The following is a 22730-nucleotide window of genomic DNA, read 5'->3' on the forward strand; positions in this document are numbered from 1 at the left end:
ATGTATCTAGCTTTATGTAGGTTCTGGAGAATCAAACCCAGGCCATAGCCTTCAGGATTTGCAAGCAAGTAGCTTTGCCCATTGCACCATCTCTTCAGCCCCTACTATACACCATTTTTGAGACAGGTTCTTTAACCAATTAGGCTAGGAACTCACCAGTTATGTTAAACTAGGTGACCAGTGAACCCCAGGCATCTGTCTGTCTCTGACACCAAGCACTGGGATTATAAATGTGCACTACCATACCTAGCATAAAAAAATACATGGGTTCTGGGGATCAGATTTCTGTCCTCATCTTGGTATGTCAGGCATTTCACCAATGTAGACATCTTCCTAGTCCCCTTACTCCAACCATTCTATCCAAAAGTTTCTCTGTTCATGTACCTGACACAAGGCTAGGTTATGTAGTGAGGGTTAGGGTTTTATTTGTTTATTTTTTCACACAGGCACTTGTCATATTTTGGATTTCTGTCTTTGCTTGCTTCCTTGTTATCTTTCTACCCAAGGAGAATGTAAGTGCTATGAAGACAGGGCCCAAGTTCTTCTTATAATGGCCTGAGTTATCAACATCTGAGAACAGGATATTTTATATAGTATGAATTTTAAAACATTTATGCTCAATGCAAAAAGACAAGCTATTGTGATCTGTGGAATTAAAATTTAGAAAAGAATGCATTTGAGAAAGAGGGTCATTGGCGACTGGAGCCAACTTTTGGTATACTCAGATGCTGTACTGAGCTACCAGTGAGTATATAAGCGAGGCAAGGAGTGGGCTGCCCTATGGACAGCTGGAAGTGGGAAAGGCAGCCCCATACACAAGGTGGGTTGAGGAATACTTTTTCTCATAGTGCCAAATTAATGTCTGCACTCAAAATACTGCCTGGACTCTGTTTTCACTATATTAAGTCTTGTCAAACAAGTGCATATTAACAACTTAACTATATTTAAAGAACTGCCTTTGGCTAGAAAGATTATTAAGCTAGTGAAGTCCTTATATTCCAGGCATTAGGACCTGTGTTCAAACCTCAGCATACACATTAAAGGTGGGGTCATGGTGGTACATACTTGTAATCACAGATTTGGGGTCATGGAGGCAGAAAGATCCCCAAAGCTCACTAGAAATCCAGTCTACACTAAGTAGTGCGCCATTAACCAATGAGAGACTGTCTCATACAAAGAGGTGGATGTGCCTGGAGCATTACACCTGAGATTGTCTTCTGTACTTTACATACATTCATACGCACATGAATATGCAACTACACACGCACACATGCACACACACACACACACACACACACACACACACAAACACACAAGCATAATAAAATATAAATAACTAAAAGTGACAAATGAGGGACATCCCTGAAGGCTCTTGTGAAGAGTGGAAGAGGAAGGGAATCGGTACTCATGGCATCACCACCAGGGAAGGTTTTGTGAGGAAAATGGGACTTGCACCTGGCATGGGAGCAGGGGAAGGATTAGGCAGCACAGAGGTGAGAATTACAATCCAAAACCTGCTTGCAAGGCATGTGCTTAGATAGGTTTGGGGATTATAAAACATTTTTGGCAGGAATCAGACCTTGAAAATGATGTTGAAAGTTTTGGATTTTCTCCTGAATTCCCAGTGGAAGTATAGGAGTTCTGATTCCAACTGTGGTTTATTAAAGTTGGTGTTCCTATAAGTGAAACTGGAATGTCTCTGATGGAGGAAGAAGCCAGAGTTGGAGAGTGAATCCACACATATTCCATGATGTTCTGTGCATTAGGCAGGCCCTGTCAGCACTTAAGATGGAGGAAGCCAGAGAAAAGAGGCCATAAGCTGTTAGAAGTGACCCACTGGGAGTGCTAGTGAACATTCTTTTCAGATTTAGAAGAAAAATTAGCAAGGAACTGTGTTAAATTGAGTTCCAATGTATCAACAGTGCCTTGAATCTGCTGGTTCTGAAGGCTGAGGTCACTTTCTGAATTGCTGTATTCTATATTCTTTGTTTAATTATAAGTGTATGTGTGAGTAGTGAGTGTACTTGTGAGATATGTGTGTGTGTGTGTGTGTGTGTGTGTGTGTGTGTCTTTAGGCTAGTGGTTGATGTTTTGGGTCTTCTTGAATTGCTCTGCATTTTTGTTTTGATGAGATGTTATCTCTCACTGAACTCAGTACTCATTAATTTGGCTAGACAAGCTAGCCAGCAAGTCCAGGAGATCCTCCTGTCTCTGCCTCCCAGCACTGGGACTACTGGTGCTCAGTATCACACACAGTAGTTTACATGGGTTCTAGGGATCTGAACTTGGTCCTTATGCTTTCAAGCAAGCAATTTATCTAGCTCCCCAGACCCTTCTAGTGCTGTTTGAATCATCAAGCGTAAGTTAAATGATGTGTACCAAGAGTTAAAGCTAATTGTAAGTGTGATATATAGATAATCATAATCTTCATGTAAGCTATGACCTATCACCATTCAATATTTTTCACATACATTATTGGATTATCATATCTGTGCTTTATCAGTTGAGAAGAATGACTTTCAGAGAGGCCAACTGCTTTGTCCAAGGTCATGTGGTATGGGAGCTAGGCTCAAACCTGTTTCTTTTATATTTTATGTCTTGTTAAAAGTATGAAGTTAGCTCTGAATACATCTGATGGATCCTTAATAAGCAGAACATTTAATCATCTGAGAATAAGTATTCATGGAGCACAGGATGAGCTGTGGGTTGATATGCAGTGGGTGCTTTGTAAGTCATCACTGACTACAGAGTTCATCTACCATGTACACTGAATCAGTATGTCCCCAAACACTTGTATGTTTTTATGTTCTTCAAGTATTTAAATTTTTTTGTTTATTTTTATTTATTTGAGAGTGACAGACAGAGAGAAAGAGAGAGAATAGGCACACCAGGGCTTCCAGTCACTGCAAATGAACTCCAGACACTTGCGATGTGAGTCTTGAGGAATCGAACCTCGAACTGGGGTCCTTATGTTTCACAGGCAAGTGCTTAACTGCTAAGTCATCTCTTCCACCTTCTTCAAGTATTTTTAAATGACATATTTTTAACTGAAATATTGGCAATAATGTTTATGTTTCATTTTTCCCCTCACTGTGTACTGAGTTCAATAATTCTTGACTGTGAAATATGGCTTTGTCAGTTTGATTCTGGATGATAGAAAGAGAATGAATATGGAACAAGTATGGTCTGAAATGGACTGTTTGCTTTTTAGCCACAGTCTGCTGAATTGACTTGATGACCCTTTCCCCAACTTCATTAACAGAACTTACAAAAAACGCAGGGACTTTCAGAAGACAACTCTGTCCTTTGCAACCTAGGGAAGGAGGGAGGCCCTGTTATGTGCTTGTCATTTGGGCCTGAGGTTTTTCTTTCCTTTAATATTTGTATCTTGTTAGAAAGTTGCAAACCGAGGTTCTAAGCAATGAGCCCATGGACAGTAAGGCATATGTTCACTTTTTGCAGTGTCCCTGGAAACAGACGGGGGAGTCTTACAAATCACAAAGGAAAATAAATAACTTCACCCATGGAGGGCAAGAGACAGCTGGAGAAACGAGACTTTGGTAAAAGGTTGTCTCTGGATAGCAGTCTTGTGGTGAGTACTAAATATTCATTGACCGCTCTATATGGTTTGGCTTCCACATTCTTCTTTGGCTGTTATTTCCGGAAACCTATGTTCTTGAAACCTCTAGCCCAGTTGTTCCATTAGCATCATCCCCTTGAGGTTTTGTTTTGTACTTTTTACAAACTCAAAAGCCAGAAAATTATTGGAATGTTTGTATAGTGTCTTAATAGGCAAATGTCATATAATCTGTCAACATTATATGTAATTACCTTAAATTCCATCTGAAATAGACTTTAGCCTGTACAAAACCAGTACTGTATTACAAAAGCAAATACCCAGACTGTGTATAGTTGCTCAGTCACCCACTTATGGCAACTTTGGAGCAAAACTGAGCGTGGATCCTGTACATCAGCAAACACCGAAGAACCGAGACAGTGTCTCAGCTCTTCTGAGTGGTGTATTCATTCAACTGCTCACAATTTTTTTCTGAGAGTTTACATGTGTTTGTGACATTATTCTTAATAATCTGATTGAGACTGTTTTCTTAAATGAGAATCTGGTTGGCCCGAAGAAGCAGACTATGTTATTGAATTTGGAACCTTGGTTACTGTATTTTAGAGGTCCTCTGCTGACATGCGTGCCATCTTTTGTATTTCATAATGCATGTAAATAGAGCACATAGTCAAATGTTGCCAGATGCTTCTTTTCCTTGTGCTCCTCTGATGAAGTAGAAATGTTGCTTGGTTCTGTCCTTCATGCGATTTACAAGGATGGGCTTTGCTCATTTGTGTGTTCATAGCACCTTTCTTGGAGTCTGGTATAGAGAAAGTTTCAGATAAAGTATTTGCTCAGGGGCTGGGGAGATGGTTTAGTGGGTAAAAGTGCTTGCATAGTGTTATAGTTACCTTCTTGCTGTTGGGACAAAGCCCCCAACCAAAAGAAGCTGATGATGATGTTGCCTATAATCCCAGCAATATGAAGGAGGAGACAAGAAGACTCCCAGGGCTTGCTAGCTCGCTGAGCTACTAAGCCTGGCTTCAGTTGGAGATGCTGTATCAAAAAGTAATATGAAGAGCAACCGAGGAAAATATGCAGCATTGATCTCTGTCTCCCTCCCACATGCATACATATCTCCTGACACATGTGTGCCCATACAGATGTGAACATACATACATATACACATGTACCACACACACATGCGCATGCAAAACATTTTACTGAATTGGTTTATCAGATGCACTTTTCAAATTATATACCTATGAATCTACTTTTGCCATGCATAGATTTAATTATTTTCCCCACTATAATTATCATTCCCTTCACAAATTATTCATAGTTGTAAGTTTTGGGAATTAAAACTAGGGTGCATGAAACTATTACTGTATGTCTTCCCTTGGCATGACTCAGAACTCAGAAGCCACATCTGTGGCTATGTTGGTTTTGCACAGAACAGCATACTTTCAGAGGTAAGAACCTTGGTAAAATGTAAAGGTATCTTCCCTGTGGAGCAACCCATCTTATATTCTAGGAATCTAGTACTGAGAGTAGAGAAATTGGGTTACATGCTTATACATGCTTATGTAAGCCTATAACCCATTGCTTATATGCCCATTACCTTTCAGCTTCTGGGAAAACTTTGGATAAACTTGGTGTATTTTCTCTGGCTTTCCTTTGCAGAGGAAAATCTTCATACATATTAACGTGCCAGTATGGTCTGTCTTGGGATGAGTCCGGGGCATGATAACCATATGGTGTGATGTGAGCAGCCCAGAAAAAAAAAATTCTTTTAAATCAGAAATATCATCCTTGTTGGTTAGCCTCTAAAGTCACAGATTTTTGTCTAGGGTCTCAACTAATATGCAAATTCCCCATAAAGACAAGCATGCTAAGCTATTGTCATTTAATAATTCATGGTGTGGCTCATTAATAAAATGCCGTGGATCATTCCTAGATGTGAACTAGATGACGAGAGTTTTGTGGAGGGACTTGGTGAACAGACGATACTGAGCACAGAGTGCTAAGAAGGCAAGGGGCAGGCGTCGGGCAGGACGAGGTGGCATGTGTGGCTTCTTGTGAGGATGCTGGATGCCTGCAAATCAGATGGTCTACAGTCTCAATGAGGCCTTTGCTTACATTTCAAGTTTGCCTGGTGACAGCTTGAATAGGGGCATAAGTAAAATCTTCCATGTTATGTGAACTAAGTAAAGACTCAAAGCCAAACTTGCCTCCCTGTTGGCATATGTGGGTCCATCCTGACGCTTGCGGTGGCTGCGGATGGGTGGTGAATCTGTGCTTAGGAGAAGTTTTGCACAAGTGACATGTCTCCCTTGCCTCCTAGAAGCAGACCAAGTGTGCCACAGGCATGCTTACTGGGGACGTCTTAGAAAAGCATAGTAAAGGGTGCCTCGGAGCTGTGGGCGTCGCCTCCACCGTGGCTGAGGGACAACAATCTCAGCATTGTGCTCTCTGCTTTAGATAAGATGCTGTTGCCAGGACAGTGACAGCAAGAATATTCTTTTTGTGCCAGTTCTTTGTGAGTGGGGTCTGTTGAAACCTTCCTGAATATACTCTGTTGTGGGTGTCAGGAAGAGATCTAGACAGTGGGAGATCAAAGGTGACTGACTGGTCCATAGATAACTAGAAAGTAAGATGTTGCTCTGAGTTCAGGCTGCATGCTGAAACTCCACAGATGACTGGTGGAGAGGCAGGTGGGAACAGTTCTAGACAAGGGCTGCTAAAAACTATGGGAAAGAAATCCAGCTACACCAACCAAAGCCTAAACTTACTTCACTTCCGTGACATATTTTGTTTCATGTTATATTATAATGTAGCATTGTGTTATATTGTTAATTGTAATATATTGTGTTATGGTGTTATATCATATATCATGTTGTCTTGTGTTGTGTTAAACTGTACTGTACATTGCATTGTATTATACTATTTATTACATTTCGAATTAATTATAGAATAAGGAAGTAGACATGGGTTATCTAGTCCCTTGCCTGATAGAAAGAATAGTCAAGGCTTAAGCTACCTGCTTTTTAAAAAGTCCAACAAATAGGATTTCACAAAATATTGAACACGTTTCTCTCTACCTGTCATTTCCATTCTTCATTTTTCATTTACTATTATCCAAAGAAAAGAAGATGTCCTTTCATGAAGCTGATTGATTATAAGAAAGAGAAATATGAAATCTCTGTGCCTCAAGACATGATTGCAATAATCATTACAACTCATATTTTTGAGAGCCAGAAGGCTCAGAGGTAATTTCCACTTTCAGGCTTCCTGGGAGTAAATTCTTCATAATGGACTCCAAGAATAAGGTACTATTAACTTCATTACATTAAAAAAAAAAAAAAAAAACTTTACATAACCAAACTGTGAAGTGTTGAGTTGGGAATTATAGCTCCCTTTCAGTGGTTTTTCAATTTTTACATTGGAGGAATGACAATAAAGGAACTTATAGTTTAGATGCAGAAAAAGAAAAAAAAAACAGAAGAAGAGAGAGGAGAGAAAGAGAGCACATTCTAAGGAAAGGACTGAGTTTGTTCTTCTTAATCACAATTTTGGTTTCAGGACTGAGCATATCAGAGGGTTTAATAAGAGAGAAAGAGAGAGAGAGAAAAGGAAGGAGAGAGATGGACACAGCAGGAGGGAGGCGGAAGATCACACGTATATGCGCTATATCCTTTGATATTGGTGGTGTTTGACTTTATAAATTACCCTTTTAGGGAGAAAGTGACGGGTAAGTGAGACTGAAATGACAGGCACTTCTGTGAGCGGGCAATGAAGCCCGGGGAGGAAGGCAAGTGGGGACGCGTTGGCCTCTACCAGCAAGACTGTCTCAGCCAAGTATCCACCGCAGGGAAAATCTTCCCAGTGATAGCAACAAAACGCTCCCCAGAAGTGGAAAACTCTTCTTGACCCGAAGCTGCTTGCCTTTCCCCAGGATGCTTTCTGATCAGAATTAAGTCAGCGTTTCACACTGAGCTTTTTTTATTTGCAAGGCTCATGTCCAAGGCTGCTCAGAGAGCTGTTTTGTCCCAGAGCTGTAATAACATTTAGTCCTTGAGAAGGTTGGGGAGTGAACTTTCCTGGCTATACCAGTTCACATTTTCACTAGTAAACATTCTTTAATTTAAGGAAAATACTTTTTGCTTTTAGGTGCAGATGTGACTTATATGTTCTCTCTTGAATTTCCTCCTGATGGAGGAAGACAGAGTACTGACTATAACACACCCCAGTGTCTGACAGTTGTAGCTTTGATGGTCTCATGGGGCAGAAATGAATTCATGCCTCAGCCTCTGGACCATCTGCATTTCAGGTCACCACAGTGATGAGGCAGGAGTAACTGGGTAGAGGCAGCAGCCTCGTTGTTGGCAGGGGCTGTGGATGTTGCTCAATGGGTAAAGTGCCTGCCTAGCAAACATGAGGACCCGACTCTGGAACCCCATAACCTATGTAAAAATGCCAGGCATGGTGAAGTGATTTTTTTTTTAATTTTTTGGTTCATTTTTATTTATTTATTTGAGAGTGACAGAGAGAGACAGAGAGAGAGAGAGAGAGAGAATGGGCATGCCAGGGCTTCCAGCCACTGCTAACGAACTCCAGAAGTGTGCCCTTGGACCTTGGGGTGCCCTTGTGCATCTGGCTAATGTGGGTTCTGGGGAGTCGAGCCTCAAACTGGGGTCCTTAAGCTTCACAGGCAAGTGCTTAACCGCTAAACTATCTCTCCAGCCCGCTGATGTGATTTTTAATCCCAGTGTTGGGAACCCTGTCTCTGAAAAGGCAGACAGTGTTCCTGAGGGATCACATCCTGGTTCTCCTCTGAACCCCCTATGCGCACGTGCACATACCGTCCAACAAACATTCCTAGACATGTGCATGAGACAAATAACCAGAGAAAACCTGTAATAGGAATATGCTACAGAGTTTCCATTCCCCCCTCTGGAGCACCCTTCATTTCTGTATACCTCGCTGGGCACTCTTAGAAGCTGTACCCTGTGGACTTGTCAAAGACCCCTTCCTTGCCTCAGGCACTGTGTGGGCATGGTCACTGGGAAGAGGATGACTCTGATGGAGGGCTTTTCCCGCTCTTTTGTGCTTCATGGACGTCCATGAGTGTTCTCGTCTCCTCTGCCTCAGGCTGTAGCTTTGACTGTACAATCCTCTCCTGCACTTGAGCTCCAGCTCTAGGTACACCTCTCTGTCTGACACGTCCTTTCTTTCCACAATCCTTCAAGCTTCTTTGTGGGAACAGACTTGGCTCTTGCTAGCTGATCTCTTGATGGCCATCCATAGCTCTGCCCACACCTTAGTGGACAGTTCTGTGAGCACAGCCCCATCAGTTAGACCGTCTGAGTGTGCTATCTCTTTGCTGCAGGTTCCCTTGGCTGATATAGCAGGCGGTTATCATTTATTGGTGGAATCTGACTTAATGGGGGTGACAAGCAAAGCAATGCACATAACAGATGAACAGAATAGCACTGGTGGTGACCACAGCTCAGACTACTGTGGAAGCGTGTCCTCAAGGTGAGGCAGTCAAAGATAAGCTGGGGCATCACTGTGTGTGTGGATACGCTAGGGAGGTGTGATAGTTAGAGCCAGCTATGACATCACAGCACAGTGTGGAGGTATCATGGAAGCAAGTTAGAGCCAGGCTGGGATGTCATGGGGAGATTTGCATCACTATCGACAAGTAGAGGAGAAGAGACCCAAGGACATTGTCCTGTGCCCTCTGGTCATAACTCCTGCCATTAATATTTTTCTCTCATGGCAAAGTTTTTCCATCTCTAATTTTAACCTCTGTTGTTTTATCTCCAGCCATTTCCCCTAACCTTGATTAGTGACTAGAAGCAGTTTAAAGATGGAATCAGCATCTGCTTCCACACTTGTCTGGAAAAGAAATGCTTCTGGGCTTGGACATTCAAGACTATATAACACTCTGGCTGCTCTGGGAAAGCCATTGATAAATTTCATAAACAAGTGAAGGTGGTCTTGGTCTAGTAACACTTCCATTTGACGGGCAATAGGCTGCGTTATAAAGCTTCCTGGATGCCTTCTTTGCTTTCATGTATGTATGTATGTATGTATGTATGTATGTATGTATGTATGTATGTATGTATGTGTGTGCACACATGTTCATGAGTTTGTGTGTGTGTGTGTGTGTGTGTGTGTGTGTTGTGCATCTAGACAAAAGGTGATGACTTTGGGTGTTGTCAGGTGTATAACCCACCTGTTTTTGAGACAGTTTCTCTCATTGGCCTGGATTTTGCCAAGTAGATTAGACTGGCTGACCAATAATCCCCAGTGACCTTCCTATCTACACTCCAGCACTGGGATTACCAGCGTGTGCCACCATGCCTGGCATTTTTAGAGGGGTTCTGGGATTAGACTCAGGTCTTCATGCTTGCAAGGCAAGCAGTTGACCCACTGAGATATCTCTCTTTCCTTAGCTGCTAGCCTTCTAAGTAGCGATCTGTGTTTCCCTTACAGTAAACAGTACGGCAGGGCTGCAAGAGGAACAGGGTCGAGCTGCTATGCAATAAATACATACCTACGTAGTAAGAAAAAGCACAACAGGAAATTATTCTAGAAAACATTTTCTACGTATTTAGACAATATTCACAAAGGTTATCTCCAAATTCACTGAGACTTTTTCTATGTGCAAAACTGAGGCACTGTCAGTACTCTTTAATCCATCCAGGAGGCTATAATTGCAATGATGTATGACTTAATCTTGGGGATATGTTCTAATAAATATGTCACTGGGTGTTTCTGTCATGGTGTGGATACCATGGATAGGTTACACACAAATCTAGGTGGTGTAAGCCCTTGCCATCACCCCTTGGTATAATTAATAAGTATGATAAATATAATATTAGGAGGCTGCTCCTGGCACAACAGGTTCCTATTTGTTCTACAGTAAAACTTTTTCAGGCTGGATAGATGGTCAGTGGTTAAGGCACTTGCCTACAAAGCCTAATAACCCAGGTTTTATTCCCCAGTACCCATGTTATAAAGCCAGGTGCACAAAGTGGCACATGTGTTTGGAGTTTGTTTGCAGTGGTTGGAGGTCCTGGTGTGCACATTCTTGCTCTGTCTCCTCTCTCTCTCTACTTGCAAATAAATAAAAAATATTTTAAAAATATAGTTCTATTATTAGGAGGAGGGAACTCAAAAATAATGACTAAAATATAACATAGTGGAGTCTTAGTTGATAATATGTTTGCTATATAAGCACTAGGACATGCATTTAGTTCCCAAACACCCACATAAATCTGAGGCATGATGGTATGTACCTGTAATCTCAGTGCTAGGGTAAGGAGACAGGTGGGCTCTGGGGGCAAGCTGGCTAGCTTTCTAGCTAAATTAGTAAACTCCGAGTTCAGCGACAGACTCTGTCTCAATAAATATGGTGAACAGCAATTAAGGAGGGCACCCATCATCAACCTTTGGCTTCCACATGTACACATAAACATCTATTACCGCCACTCCATGTGCCCATACACATATATGTGGTATGCCTGCACACATCCTAACATGCATACACCCAAAACATAAAGCACAATAATTATGTAAACTGGTGATTCAATTGTCTATTATCATCACCAAATGTTAGGTAGTGTTCTCTTACGTGGCTGTCATTACCACAGACTTGTTCACAGTGGTGCTGTGACACATGAGGGTGGAGTGTTGTATTAGGTAGGATGGTGTCACTAGGTGACAGTGATTTTTTCAGCTCCGTCAAAATCTTACAGTGTCAGCATCCATGTGCAGCCTATCACTAGTAGAGGTGTCTTTACATGGTGTGCGTCTAAACAGAGGAAGACGTCCATTTCTCAGTGCCTTGTGTGTGAGTAGAGCTCCCTTGACTCTCCCAGTGCTCCTGTTGACTTCCCCACTCACTGTTGATTGTAGATGCTATAAAAAAAAGCACTATTTACTCAGTGCCTTCGGACACTGAAAAAATTCCCAGCATCTTCTAGGTAGTCAGACCTTTGTTCTCTGATATCAAGATGTTCTGGGCTTTCTCACTCAATCCCCAACAGAATGACTTTCTCGACTGCCTCCTAGATGTACTAAGAATGGCGACTGTGGCTTGGACACAGAAATATGAAGATGTAGTTAGCATCTGATGAACTGGCCAAAGTATTGTAACAAAGTGCTATAACAAAACAACCAGTGAGGAATAAACCAGTTTTCTCTTTGGTTAACAGTCTTTCTAAAGTGTTGTGCCAAATCTTTTGTTGTATCCCTTTAAGAGGAGCAATAGTAAAGTTTTGTATATTAGGCAGGGAACCTTGCTTAGTTCAGCCCATTCTGTTGGCTCTTGAAAATGGAAGAGAATAGCCCCACCCACCTGGTGTTCAGGAATGCTGGCTCTCTTGGTGCAGGGGGCAGACCTAGGGCAAATGGACAAGAAGAAGGCAGAAAAGGCTGGATGAAGAAGAGGGCCACCTATGAGAACAAATTAATAGGAGTCTCAAAGGTTTTCTATAAGAGCAACAAGAGATTCATACCCAACAATGACAGAGTTGAGGAAAAGGTTGGAGATTTGTTACAGCATTGGTACTGAGATCTGTCTAAGTTAAATGCAGGTTGGGGACAGGAGGTCCATGCAGTAGAGCATCTCAACAGTGAGAGTGATGGAGTCTAACACTGAAACCACTTTAGCAAACACCTCAGTATGTTCACTTGGCATCATGCATCAGGGTCACATCACAATGGCTTCCCTCCCTTAGGAATAATAACTGAAATTTATGAGGCTTACTGTGTGCCAGGCCTTCTGCTCAATACTTTATATGGGAACTCTTGGTTAATACAATCACCCTTTAAAGCAAAACCCCTAATTATCCATTTTGCAAGTGAGCAATGTGAAGTTCTGATCTTACTCAGCTTTGTTAAGTCCATAAAGCGAGTGAATGAAGAAAGTGAGATTTCAGTTTAGGTCTGGCTACCTGCAGGTTACCCAGGTTCTACCCAACTTGAAGCTATGAAGTAGAAACCGCTTCTCTGAGGTCCTTTCCATGGTGGTTCCCAACCTTAAAGAGCTCTATCTCTTCTACTAGTTCTAGAGGCTTCCATGGAAATTGATGTATCTACCATGCCTGTATGTATTGATGAAGGAGGCAGGCTTTGGTTCAACAAAAATAGGAGTGGTATTAGGCAAGAATTATTAAAAAATTAAGGAAAGTTGAAGTATAGGGCTAAGTCTGTTGTCTGCACTTGGGAGATGTGTGTTTGTATGTATGGATGTGTTTGTATATGTATGTGTACGTGTGTGTGTGAGAGAGAGAGAGAGAGAAAGAGACAGAGAGAGAAAGAGTATGGATGTACTGGTGTGTGCATGTGTGGAGGCCAGATGCCACTCTCCATCTTATTTTTCTGAGATAGGGTCTCTCACTGAGGTCTCGATTTGGTTAGCCAAGTTATTGTGACAGGCCTGGGGACCTTCCTGTCTCTGTCTCCCCAGTGCCAGGACATTGCAAATGTGCCTCCATGCCTTGCTTTCATGTACATACCCAAACTTCAAATGCAGATTCTCAAGGATCCACGTGACCAAATAATGGGTAGTTAGTTTAACCTGTGCTGAGTGCTCCTCTAGTACTGGACCTTCTAGTGTGTCCACAAGTGGCTTCCTTCACTGGAGGAATAGAACATGAGGTCTGTATCCCCTTGCCTCCATCACCGGAAAACACCTGGAGCAGTGAGTGTTGCAGTGAGTCAATCAAAATAGATCCTAGACACATTCTGAAAGCTTTGTACAAATGCTCTGTTATAGGCAAGATGACAAAATTATATTGCTTCTACAGCCAAAGTAAGTACAAAGGAACAGATAAATTTCCTTGGTGTGTGCCATGTCTTCTTAGGGCCCTGAGATCTACTTGTCATTCTTTGTGTGTCTCGCCATCTTTCAATAATGGGGCTTATCAGATCACATGAGTTTCCATGGCAACTGGTTTCTGCACCATCCTATGAGAGCCTGGTACTGTTTCCACAGCATACTGTGTACAGCTTTGCCCAGGACTACAGGTAGTTTTTGTTGATCCCCTTAGAAGCTTGTCCTCAAACCCAATAGAATGTTGAATGCTCTTTGTGGGTGCCTGTTTTCCTTTCTTTGTTCCTCACTGACCTGCACAGGAATTGAGTTTCGACCTACTTGGTTTGGAGCTCTGTGAAAACAGCCCTAAGAAACCCAAAGGATCATTGAAAATTTACAAGATTTAAAAAATATCTAGTTTCATATATAGAAATCATGTAATATCAGGGTGTATACTGTAGTACAAACATTCAGAAAGAGGATGTTGGCCTGGAGAGATGACTTAGCTGCTAAGTTCTTGCCAGCAAAGCCAATGGACCCAGTTTCCAATCCCCAGGACCCATGTAAAGCTGAATGCACATGGTGGTTCATTTGCAGTGAATTATCATCTGAGCATTCTTTTTGTCCCCTCTGGCCATCTGTCTCTGCTGTCATATTAATATCCTCTTACCAGCACTTCCTGTACAAGGTATGATGTATCACACAGCCAAATCAATTTGATGTTCTTACGTCTCATTCATGTAACAATGTACATTGTACCAGTTGTACATACAGCAGCACTATTTCAGCACCCTGTCTTTTCATGTGTGTATGTGGTGTGCATGCTAGTGTGTATGCATGCTCATGAGTGTGTGTGTATATGCATATGTGAGTGTGTGTATATATGAGAGCAGGAGGTCAGCATGGGGGAATCTTCTTCAGTAACTGTCCACTTTACTTTTTGAGGCAAGGTCTCTCACTGAACCTAGGACTCACCAATTTGTGAACCCCAGGGGTTCCATCTCAGCCTCCCCAGCAATGGGATCACAACTGCCACCATACCTAGGATTTCACATCAGTGCCAGCGATCTAAACTCAGGTCTTTGTGCTTGCAGGACAAGCATTTAACCAAGAAACCATCTCCCTAGATCCTCAGGAGGCTAACTGTCATACTAATTTATCTTTGTGTACTGTGGTTTGTTATTATCAGTTAATATTTATTAAGCAACCGCATGGCCCACAGCCATGACTGAGGTAGGGCTTTTCATTACTCCATTCATGCTGCCTTGCCTTGGCTCAGCTGAGCCAGTTTTTAAGATCATTCCAGTTTTGTTTATAGTCCTCATATCCATCCTAGTTTCAATTAATATTTCAAGAGGAAATACAGAAATCATTATATTAGAGTGCTTCACTGAACACCAGATGCACCGACTCCCTTCTGTCCCCTTTGTGCGTTAATTTTGCAGTTCTCTGCTCACATGGAATCCCACTTGTCCAGGATACAGTCTACAAGCCCAAACAGTGGTTTCTCCTGGTTCTTTTACATGTGGTTCCAGATGTTTCCTCCTCATAAATTTCAGTCCTTTAACTAGGCTTAATGGATCATAATTGTCCATTTCCAAAGATGCCTCTGAGGTCTGCTTGCCTTCTGTCATTCAGCACTTTCTTGGTTCTTGGTTTTAAGCAGTCATCTTTGGCTTGGTAGATTTCCTAATACAATTAATTCATTCACTGATTCCTGCACATGGATGTGTTGAGGGAAATAAAATCATCTGCTCTGGTAAATTCTGGGATCCATCTGTCAGAGCTGGCATACAGTAGCTCGAAGGCTGTTGTTAGAGTTGGCCATCTTTGGAAATAGAGTGGCCAGAGAGCCTGGCAGTAACTTAGCATGGATGCATGGGAACAATTCTGGGAGTAACATTCTTGTAGGCACCAGCATTTCAGCCTGGGAGAAAGCTACTCTTGTCATCCTTTTCATGTATGATAACCTAACTGCGCTTGCAGACATTAGGGAAAATGATGTGGACAGCCCTAGAAGTGGTAAGGAACCTGTTAGCATCCTTGACGCAGAATATAGGACCTAATTGTTGATTGGTATTGCTGTCAGGTTTGCTTTGCTGGCAGAAAACACCAGACTAAGAACAAATTGTGGGGAAAAAAGGTTTATTTTGGCTTACATACTCAAGGGCAAGCTCCATGATAGTAGGGGGAAATTATGGCATGAGCAGAGGTTGGACGTCATCTCTTCACCAACATCGGGTGGACAAGAGAAACAGAGGGTGTGCCCAATGCTAGCAAGAGGACACTAGCTACACCACCCGTAAGCCCGCCCCCAACAATGCACTGCCTCCAGAAGGCATTGATACCCAAATCTCCATCAGAAGGGAACCTAGCATTCAAACACTTAAGTGTTCCACCCCAATCCCCCCAAAATGATAACCATCCATGATGTAAAATGCAATGCATTATGTCCAACTTTAAAAGTCCCCATAGTTTTTATCAGTCCTAATGGTGTTTAAACATTCCCATAGTCCAAGGTCTTTTAACTGAGCCATAATGCCAAAAAAAAAAAAAAAAAATCCCCCAAAACCCACAATGGCACAGAATAAACACTCACATTGCAAAACATGGCACTGGGAATAGCAAAGAAATGTTCAACCAATACAAGATTGAAGCAGGGCAAACATCAAATTCTGTAGCTCCAATTCCAACAACTCTAGTCAGTGACAAATCTCCAAGTTCGATAATTCTAACCAACAACATGTCTCTGGAGTTCCAATTCTACCCCTCCAGCTAGGCTACTCACATTCATAGAAAACCTCATCTGGGACCAGCAGCTTTCCTTAGCAGCCATCTCGTGGTACCAGCATCTCCACCGGGTCTCCAGTGCAATTCACAGTCCATCTTCACATGGGGTCTCCATGTAGGCATCCAGCAAACATGCTTCACACTGCTCCTGGCCATTTAAAAAAACATAAGAACATATTGCAAATTCAATGAACCTCTCTTTCCTGCATTTCTTATGCTCCACAATACCAGGTTAGGTGCCAATAAGTTAACATGGGGGTGGGGGTAAAGCAGATTTTGAAGAACAGGACACTCCTTTAACATTCAGGCCCCTTTATAAAACTGTATTCTTCCTGCCATTCCAGTGCAGGTCAGTTGGCTCAATATCTCTCAAATAATCTCTCAATAATCTCTCAAATGCAGCTGAACAAGCAGTTTCACCTAGGATTTCATTTTTCCTGTATCATATCCCTGTGTCACACCAGTCCATTTCTACATAATGCAAGCCTTTCTCATAATTTTCTTCTAGGCCAGTCCAGGCAAAGCTCTTTCTCACTTTTATAAGCCAATCCTCACAGTCCATAGTTCTTACTGCATTCAGGTCTTTCAACTCTGACCAGAATAGTCCATCAGGCTGTACTTATAGTATTGGAAGGCATTTCAAATTCTTCCACATTTCTTCCTCAAAAATCAGCCCCAAAAGGCCGAAAACCACACACTTAGGTGTCCCGTAGCAGTGAAAACAATCTTGGTATCAACTTTACTGTTTTACTCAGATTCACTTTGCTGGCAGTAAACACCTGACCAAAAACAGCTTATGGGGGGGAAAAAAAGGTTTACTTTGGCTTACAGACTTGAGGATTGAGGGGCAAGCTCCAAGATGGCAAGGGAAAAAGATGGCATCAGCAGTGGTTGGACATCACCTCCTGGTCAACATCAGGTGGACTATAGCAACAGAAGAGTATGCCCAATGCTGGTGTAGCAGACCACTTCAGGTTTTCTGAGATGAATTTCCAGACCAGGCACAGTTATGGAGGAAGGGATTTATTGAAGCTTACAGATCCAGAGGAAGTTCCATAATGGCACAAGAAGCTGGCCTGCCTTCACATGACCAAGCAGAGAGAGAGAGAAGTACACGCCCAAAGGTCAAAAGCCACAGCACACTTCAGGAACTCCAGCTAGGCACATTTTGCATCTCTTTAGATTGAAATCTGAAACCCACCACCACACCTTAAGATACACCCAGTGGTATTTCCTCCAGCCAGGTGACTGCAGATGCAAACTACAAACAAAAACCTGAATATATTGGGGACCATCTATTCAAAACACCATAGCTGGCAAGGGGAAACTAGCTATAACACCCATAAGTCCACCCCCAACAATACACTGCCTCTAGGAGGCTTTAGTTTCCAAATCTCCATCCACTGGGAACCTAGCATTCAGAACACCTAAGTTTTTGCAGAACACCTGAATCAAACCACCCATAATTGGTGAGGTTAACAAAAGGGAAGACAGAGATGGCACAGGAGGAGAAAGGGAGAGTGAGAGAGGGATTAGGTAGGAAAGAATGAGTGAGGGAATGAGGAAACTAGGGGAGAAAGAGAGGAAAAAGGAGAAGAGGAAGAGAGAAGAAGGAAGGAGCCAAGAGGGAGGATCCAAATAACTTTGCACAGTTTTGCCCATGAAGGCTCAGAGTAAATGATGCTGTTTGCCATCCCTATGCCAGTTCAGGTCCTGGAGAGAAACAGATGGAGAAGTCAGGCCAGGTAATACAGTCAACAAAGAGACAGCGGGAAGGGGCAGTGGGTATCCAAACAGGATAATTAAAGACTCTGTGAGATAGTGGAGCATGTTGCTATGAGAAGGCCGCTACCTGGCAGGAAATTATAGCCCATATTTTCCCCAGCAGCAAAGAAACAGAATGGGGCACTTTATCCTTACTGTCCTCCAGAGCTCTTGTCACTTACAGGGGCCACTATTGTCTGAGTCTACTTAGAAGCTAGGGGACAGGTACTCCTGTGAAACTCTGGGGACACTGCAGGGTGTGAGGTGTGCAAGGATTATCTGGAAGGGTTGACAGAATGAGTCTGGAACACTGATCCTAACATCACCACCTCAGTCACTCTCTTCTCACATTTCTCAAGCCAGTAGTCACATTGCATCCATAGTCAGGAAGCAGAGAAAGACACATGCTGGAGCTCAGCTCACCCTCTCCTTTTTATTCAGTTTTGGACCAGAGCCCATTAGTGATGAGACTTACAGTTAGGTGGGTTTTCCCACCTCACGTCTCCTAATCTGGAAAATTCCCTCATAGACCCAGAGTTTTGTTTCCATGGTTATTCTAAACAGGTTGACAACCAGAGATTGACCATCACAGAGCCTGAGCAATATAGGCAAAGTATTGAAAATATCACCAGAGGCATAGAACTTACCTGGCAAGCTTGAAGTTATCAAAGGATACAAGACCAGGAAGCAGTATTAGGAGAGAAAGTACTGTATTTACAAACTTCAAAGCACTCACTTGAAAGAGTGTGGTGGGAATAGATGCCCTAAAATATGGTGGAAGGACCACACTTTGGCTGCATAAGCTGCCCACATCCGACGTGAATCCCACTACCTGTGTGAACTTGGCCATGTTATCTAGCCTCTCTGAAACTCTGTATTCTCATCTGTAAGTAGAGATGAGCATCTTTGTCTCAAAGGATAGATGGAAGAATTAAGAGGAAGAGGAACTAGAGCGGTAGCTTATTAGTTGGTAAAGTGCTTTTATTGCATGCATGAGGACTTTAGTTTGATCCCCAAAACCAACACAAACATATTGGTTATGGCAGAGTGTACTTGTAATCCCAGCATTGGGGAAGAAGAAAGATCCCTGTGACTCACTGGCCATCCAGTCCAGCCTAATTCGTGAGCTGCAGACCAATGAGAGGCCCAGTTTCAAAAGAGATGCATGGTGCTCCTGAGGATCACCTTCAGTGGTTGTCCTCTGCCTCTGCACACACATGAGCCATGTACACGCATACACGCAGACATAAAGACTTAAAGAGAGAACTCTGCATACAGTACCATTCCTTGCACACAGTTTTCTCTGTACTGTAAGCACCCAGAGTTGGCCCATAGTTACCCCAGATGTCGGTTCTGTTTTTCTTTGTATAGATAGAAGGAGACATTCAGAAAAGAAAGTTTTAAATAACACTTTTTGCTTTGCTTTTATACATATGTGGTATTTTAAAGCCCATGGCTTAACCAGAAATGCACACCCAGGTTTTCACTACAGGTGGCCTTTGGCCAAGTCCTAGATTCTTGTCTACTTTGCCCATGTGGTCAGTTCTTCTCTATGAGTGACTATGTGGCCAGACTTCTTATGGGGAGCATTGTATTCTTCTGGAACTTTTGGACGTCTGCCCTCTCCTTTGAATTCTGGCCAATGTCTATTTATAACAGGCAGTTTTATTCCAAAGACTCCCAGAAGTGCCCATGGTCTTCCAAGCGAATGTACAATGATTCCCTGTGCACACGGTCAGGCTGGGTCTCTCTTCTCCTGGCTCCTGCAGAATCAGTGTGGAGGACTGGTCCACGGAGCCTGCCTGCAACTGCTTTGAGCTTTGCCAACTCAGAACAGTGGGAGATGGGTCTGTGGGAAGAGACTGGCATCCATTGCCCATCTTTATATCTCCCTTCATTTTGGGAGGGGGATAAAGATTTGGGGAAGTGTAAGTGGAAAAAAAAATTCCATGACATAAAGAGAGGGAAAGAGGAAACAGGGTTCCACTGGCTTCTTTCCAGGCCCCAGGAATGCACCAACCCTGGGAATTGGCACCTTGCCAGCCTGCTGACTTGGGAAAACTGGCTCTGTGGTGGCTGCCAAGATGTAGACAATGGTCTTTTGGATAGTTCAGCTTTTGAAAGTTTGGCTTTTGTTTTATTATTACCAAAGGTAACATTTATTGGGCACCTATGTAAGCCTGCCAAGAGATAAAATGCATGATTGGAAATCAGTGTAACTTAAAGCAGGCCAAAGCACCAGAGTCCTTGTATAATATTGATAGCCTGCATCTAATTAGGACCTAACCCTCTCCTCGGGCATGTCCTGCTACTTTAGACATGAGAGCTGCAGCACTGAATTCTAGAATTAAAGTTAGTTGTTAATTGTCAAACTGAGCTGTCAGTGCAATCAGCATCTCAAGTTGATGTTTGGTTGAGTAAGGACTCTGAGAGCAGAGCAGATATGTTCTGCAAAGAAGACACAGACGCAACATATGGTTCAGGATAAAGTAACTCTGATCTGCGTAGGATGCTGAGTTCCAGGCTGCTAAAAGGGGCTAGTTACACAACAGGCCTTTCAGTTTGTAAATGCATAGGAAATGGTGATAAGGTTGGTGTTAACAATCCTCTGACTTTAAAATCTTCCATATGGGAGCTGGAGAGATGACTTGGTTGGTAAAGTGAATCCCATGTAAGCATGAGGAACTCAGTTCAAAAAAAAAATTCTTTTTTTAAAAAAGCAAGGCATAGTGTTAAATGCTTGTAATTTCACTAGTAGGGAGACAAAGGCAGGAGGATCCCGAAGGATTTCTGGCTAGATTGTCTAGCTGAATCAGAGAGCTCCACATTTAGTGAGAGACCTTATGTAAGAAACTAAGGTACAGAGTAATTCATAAATACACCCAAGGTTGACCTCTGGTTTCCACACACATGCTCATGCACACAAATGCACATGCATGCACACATGCACCCCCACACAAAACAAACATACACTCATGAACACCATGCACATGCACACACACACACACACACACACACACACACACACACACACAAGTCCATACAGTTTTTCATTCTTGTCTAAACTAGAGGTGTTGATGGCAATAATAACTGTAACTAATATTACAGTATGGTGCTGGGCTTACATATTTAATTATATCAATCAGCTCACATAATCTTCACAGCAGTTCTAGAGGAAGGTAGTATAACATCCCCATGATACTGGTAAGGAAAACGAAGCTCAAAAAAATCAAGAAACTTGAGTCGGGCGTGGTGGTGCACGCCTTTAATCCCAGCACTCGGGAGGCAGAGGTAGGAGGATCACCATGAGTTCGAGGCTACCCTGAGACTACATAGTGAATTCTAGGTCAGCCTGGGCTAGAGTGACCCTACCTCGAAAAACCAAAATAAATAAATAAAATAAAATAAAATAAAAATTAAGAAACTTATCCAAGGTCATATGACTTCTATGCAGTCTCAGACTGGCCTGGAAATCACAGCATCACATGACTACCCAATACTAACTCTTCGCGCACATCTGTCTTTCTACAAAGTCCTTGCTACTAGTGTCTGAACTTTTCTGCACATCCCAAAGGGAGAGGGTTTCCTGGTTTAACTTTGCAGTGAGCAAGATGGGCTGGTGATCCAGAGCTCAGCACCGCAGCTCTCATGGTCCTTGGACTGTGTTTCTTCTCAAAGCAGATCTGTGTCATCTTGGAGCCGAAGAGTAGTCTAAACTGTGGTGGGATTCTACAAGGGTCTTGTACAGAGGCAAGAGTGGGAGGGAGTAGTAGGGGAGAGGGGCTTCTTTGGGAACGTCCTAGGAAGAGGTATAGCACCCACCCTTTTGCCACTGAGAACCCCACCTCTCCTTTCTCGAAAACCCTACTCATATGAATCCAGATGTATACAAAAGATATATCAGAGGTGACTTTATATTTCTCTTTACAGAAAGATTCTTCACTTAACAGAAGACTTCTTTAAGTAGCCCTTAATGCATATTTAATTGGATTTGCTTTTCAAACTTTCCATTTTGCAGTAATAGGTACCCATAGTGCTAAACTTCTAACATCCAGCCTTTCTTCTCCTGAGGGAAAACAGATCACAGATGGTATTGTGGGATTATGTACTTTCCCTGGGAGCCCTGAAGGGCCTGTTGTTATGTAGAGAAAGAATTTTCATTCTCAAAGAGAAAGCGTCCTTGCAAGGGCTCTTGGGCCTCAGTTCCTTTCTGGAAGTGTCTTTCTTCCTTCACCCTTGACAGTTGCAAGGGGCTGATCAACAGATCAGGCCAGGTGGCCTGCATACTTACGTGCATATGCATATGGAGGCCAAATGTTAATGTTGGAGGTCTTCCTCGGCTGCTCTCCACCTTATTTATTCATTTTTTAGGTTTTTTTTTTTTTTTGAGGTAGGGTCTCACTCTAGCCCACGCTGCCCTGGAACTCACTCTGTAGTCCCAGACTGGCCGCAAACTCATGGTGAACCTCTTGCCTCTGCCTCCCAAGTGCTGCTATTAATGGCATGAGTGACCATACCCAACTCTACCTTACTTTTAAAAGATTTTTTTTTATTTATTTGTAAGCAGAGACAGAGAGCATGGGCACACTGCAGCTACTGCAAAAAATCTCTAGATGTATGTGCCACGTTGTGCACCTGGCTTTACATGGGTACTGGGGAATCAAATCTGGGTCATCAGGCTTTGCATACAAGAGCCTAATCACTGCGTGATCTCTCTATCCCTCCACTTTATTTTTTTTTCTTTATAATTTTTTATTTATTATTTATTTGAGAGAAAGAGGCAGAGAGAGG

At 42.6% G+C, this 22730-nt stretch overlaps 1 protein-coding gene across 5 annotated transcripts in view; it reads left to right on the forward strand.

The window, feature by feature from the left end:
- Nckap5 (NCK associated protein 5) overlaps positions 1 to 22730 on the forward strand; it is a 1019391-nt gene that overhangs the window by 133535 nt on the left and 863126 nt on the right. For all 5 annotated transcript variants that reach the window (XM_004659647.2, XM_045151370.1, XM_045151371.1 and 2 more), the window contains exon 2: positions 3463 to 3592. In XM_004659647.2, coding sequence (XP_004659704.2) covers positions 3524 to 3592 — 69 coding nt within the window. In that variant the 5' untranslated portion in view covers positions 3463 to 3523. The remainder of the gene's footprint in view (positions 1 to 3462; positions 3593 to 22730) is intronic.

This window comes from Jaculus jaculus, chromosome 5, assembly GCF_020740685.1.
Source record: "Jaculus jaculus isolate mJacJac1 chromosome 5, mJacJac1.mat.Y.cur, whole genome shotgun sequence".
Classification (NCBI taxonomy): domain Eukaryota; kingdom Metazoa; phylum Chordata; class Mammalia; order Rodentia; family Dipodidae; genus Jaculus; species Jaculus jaculus.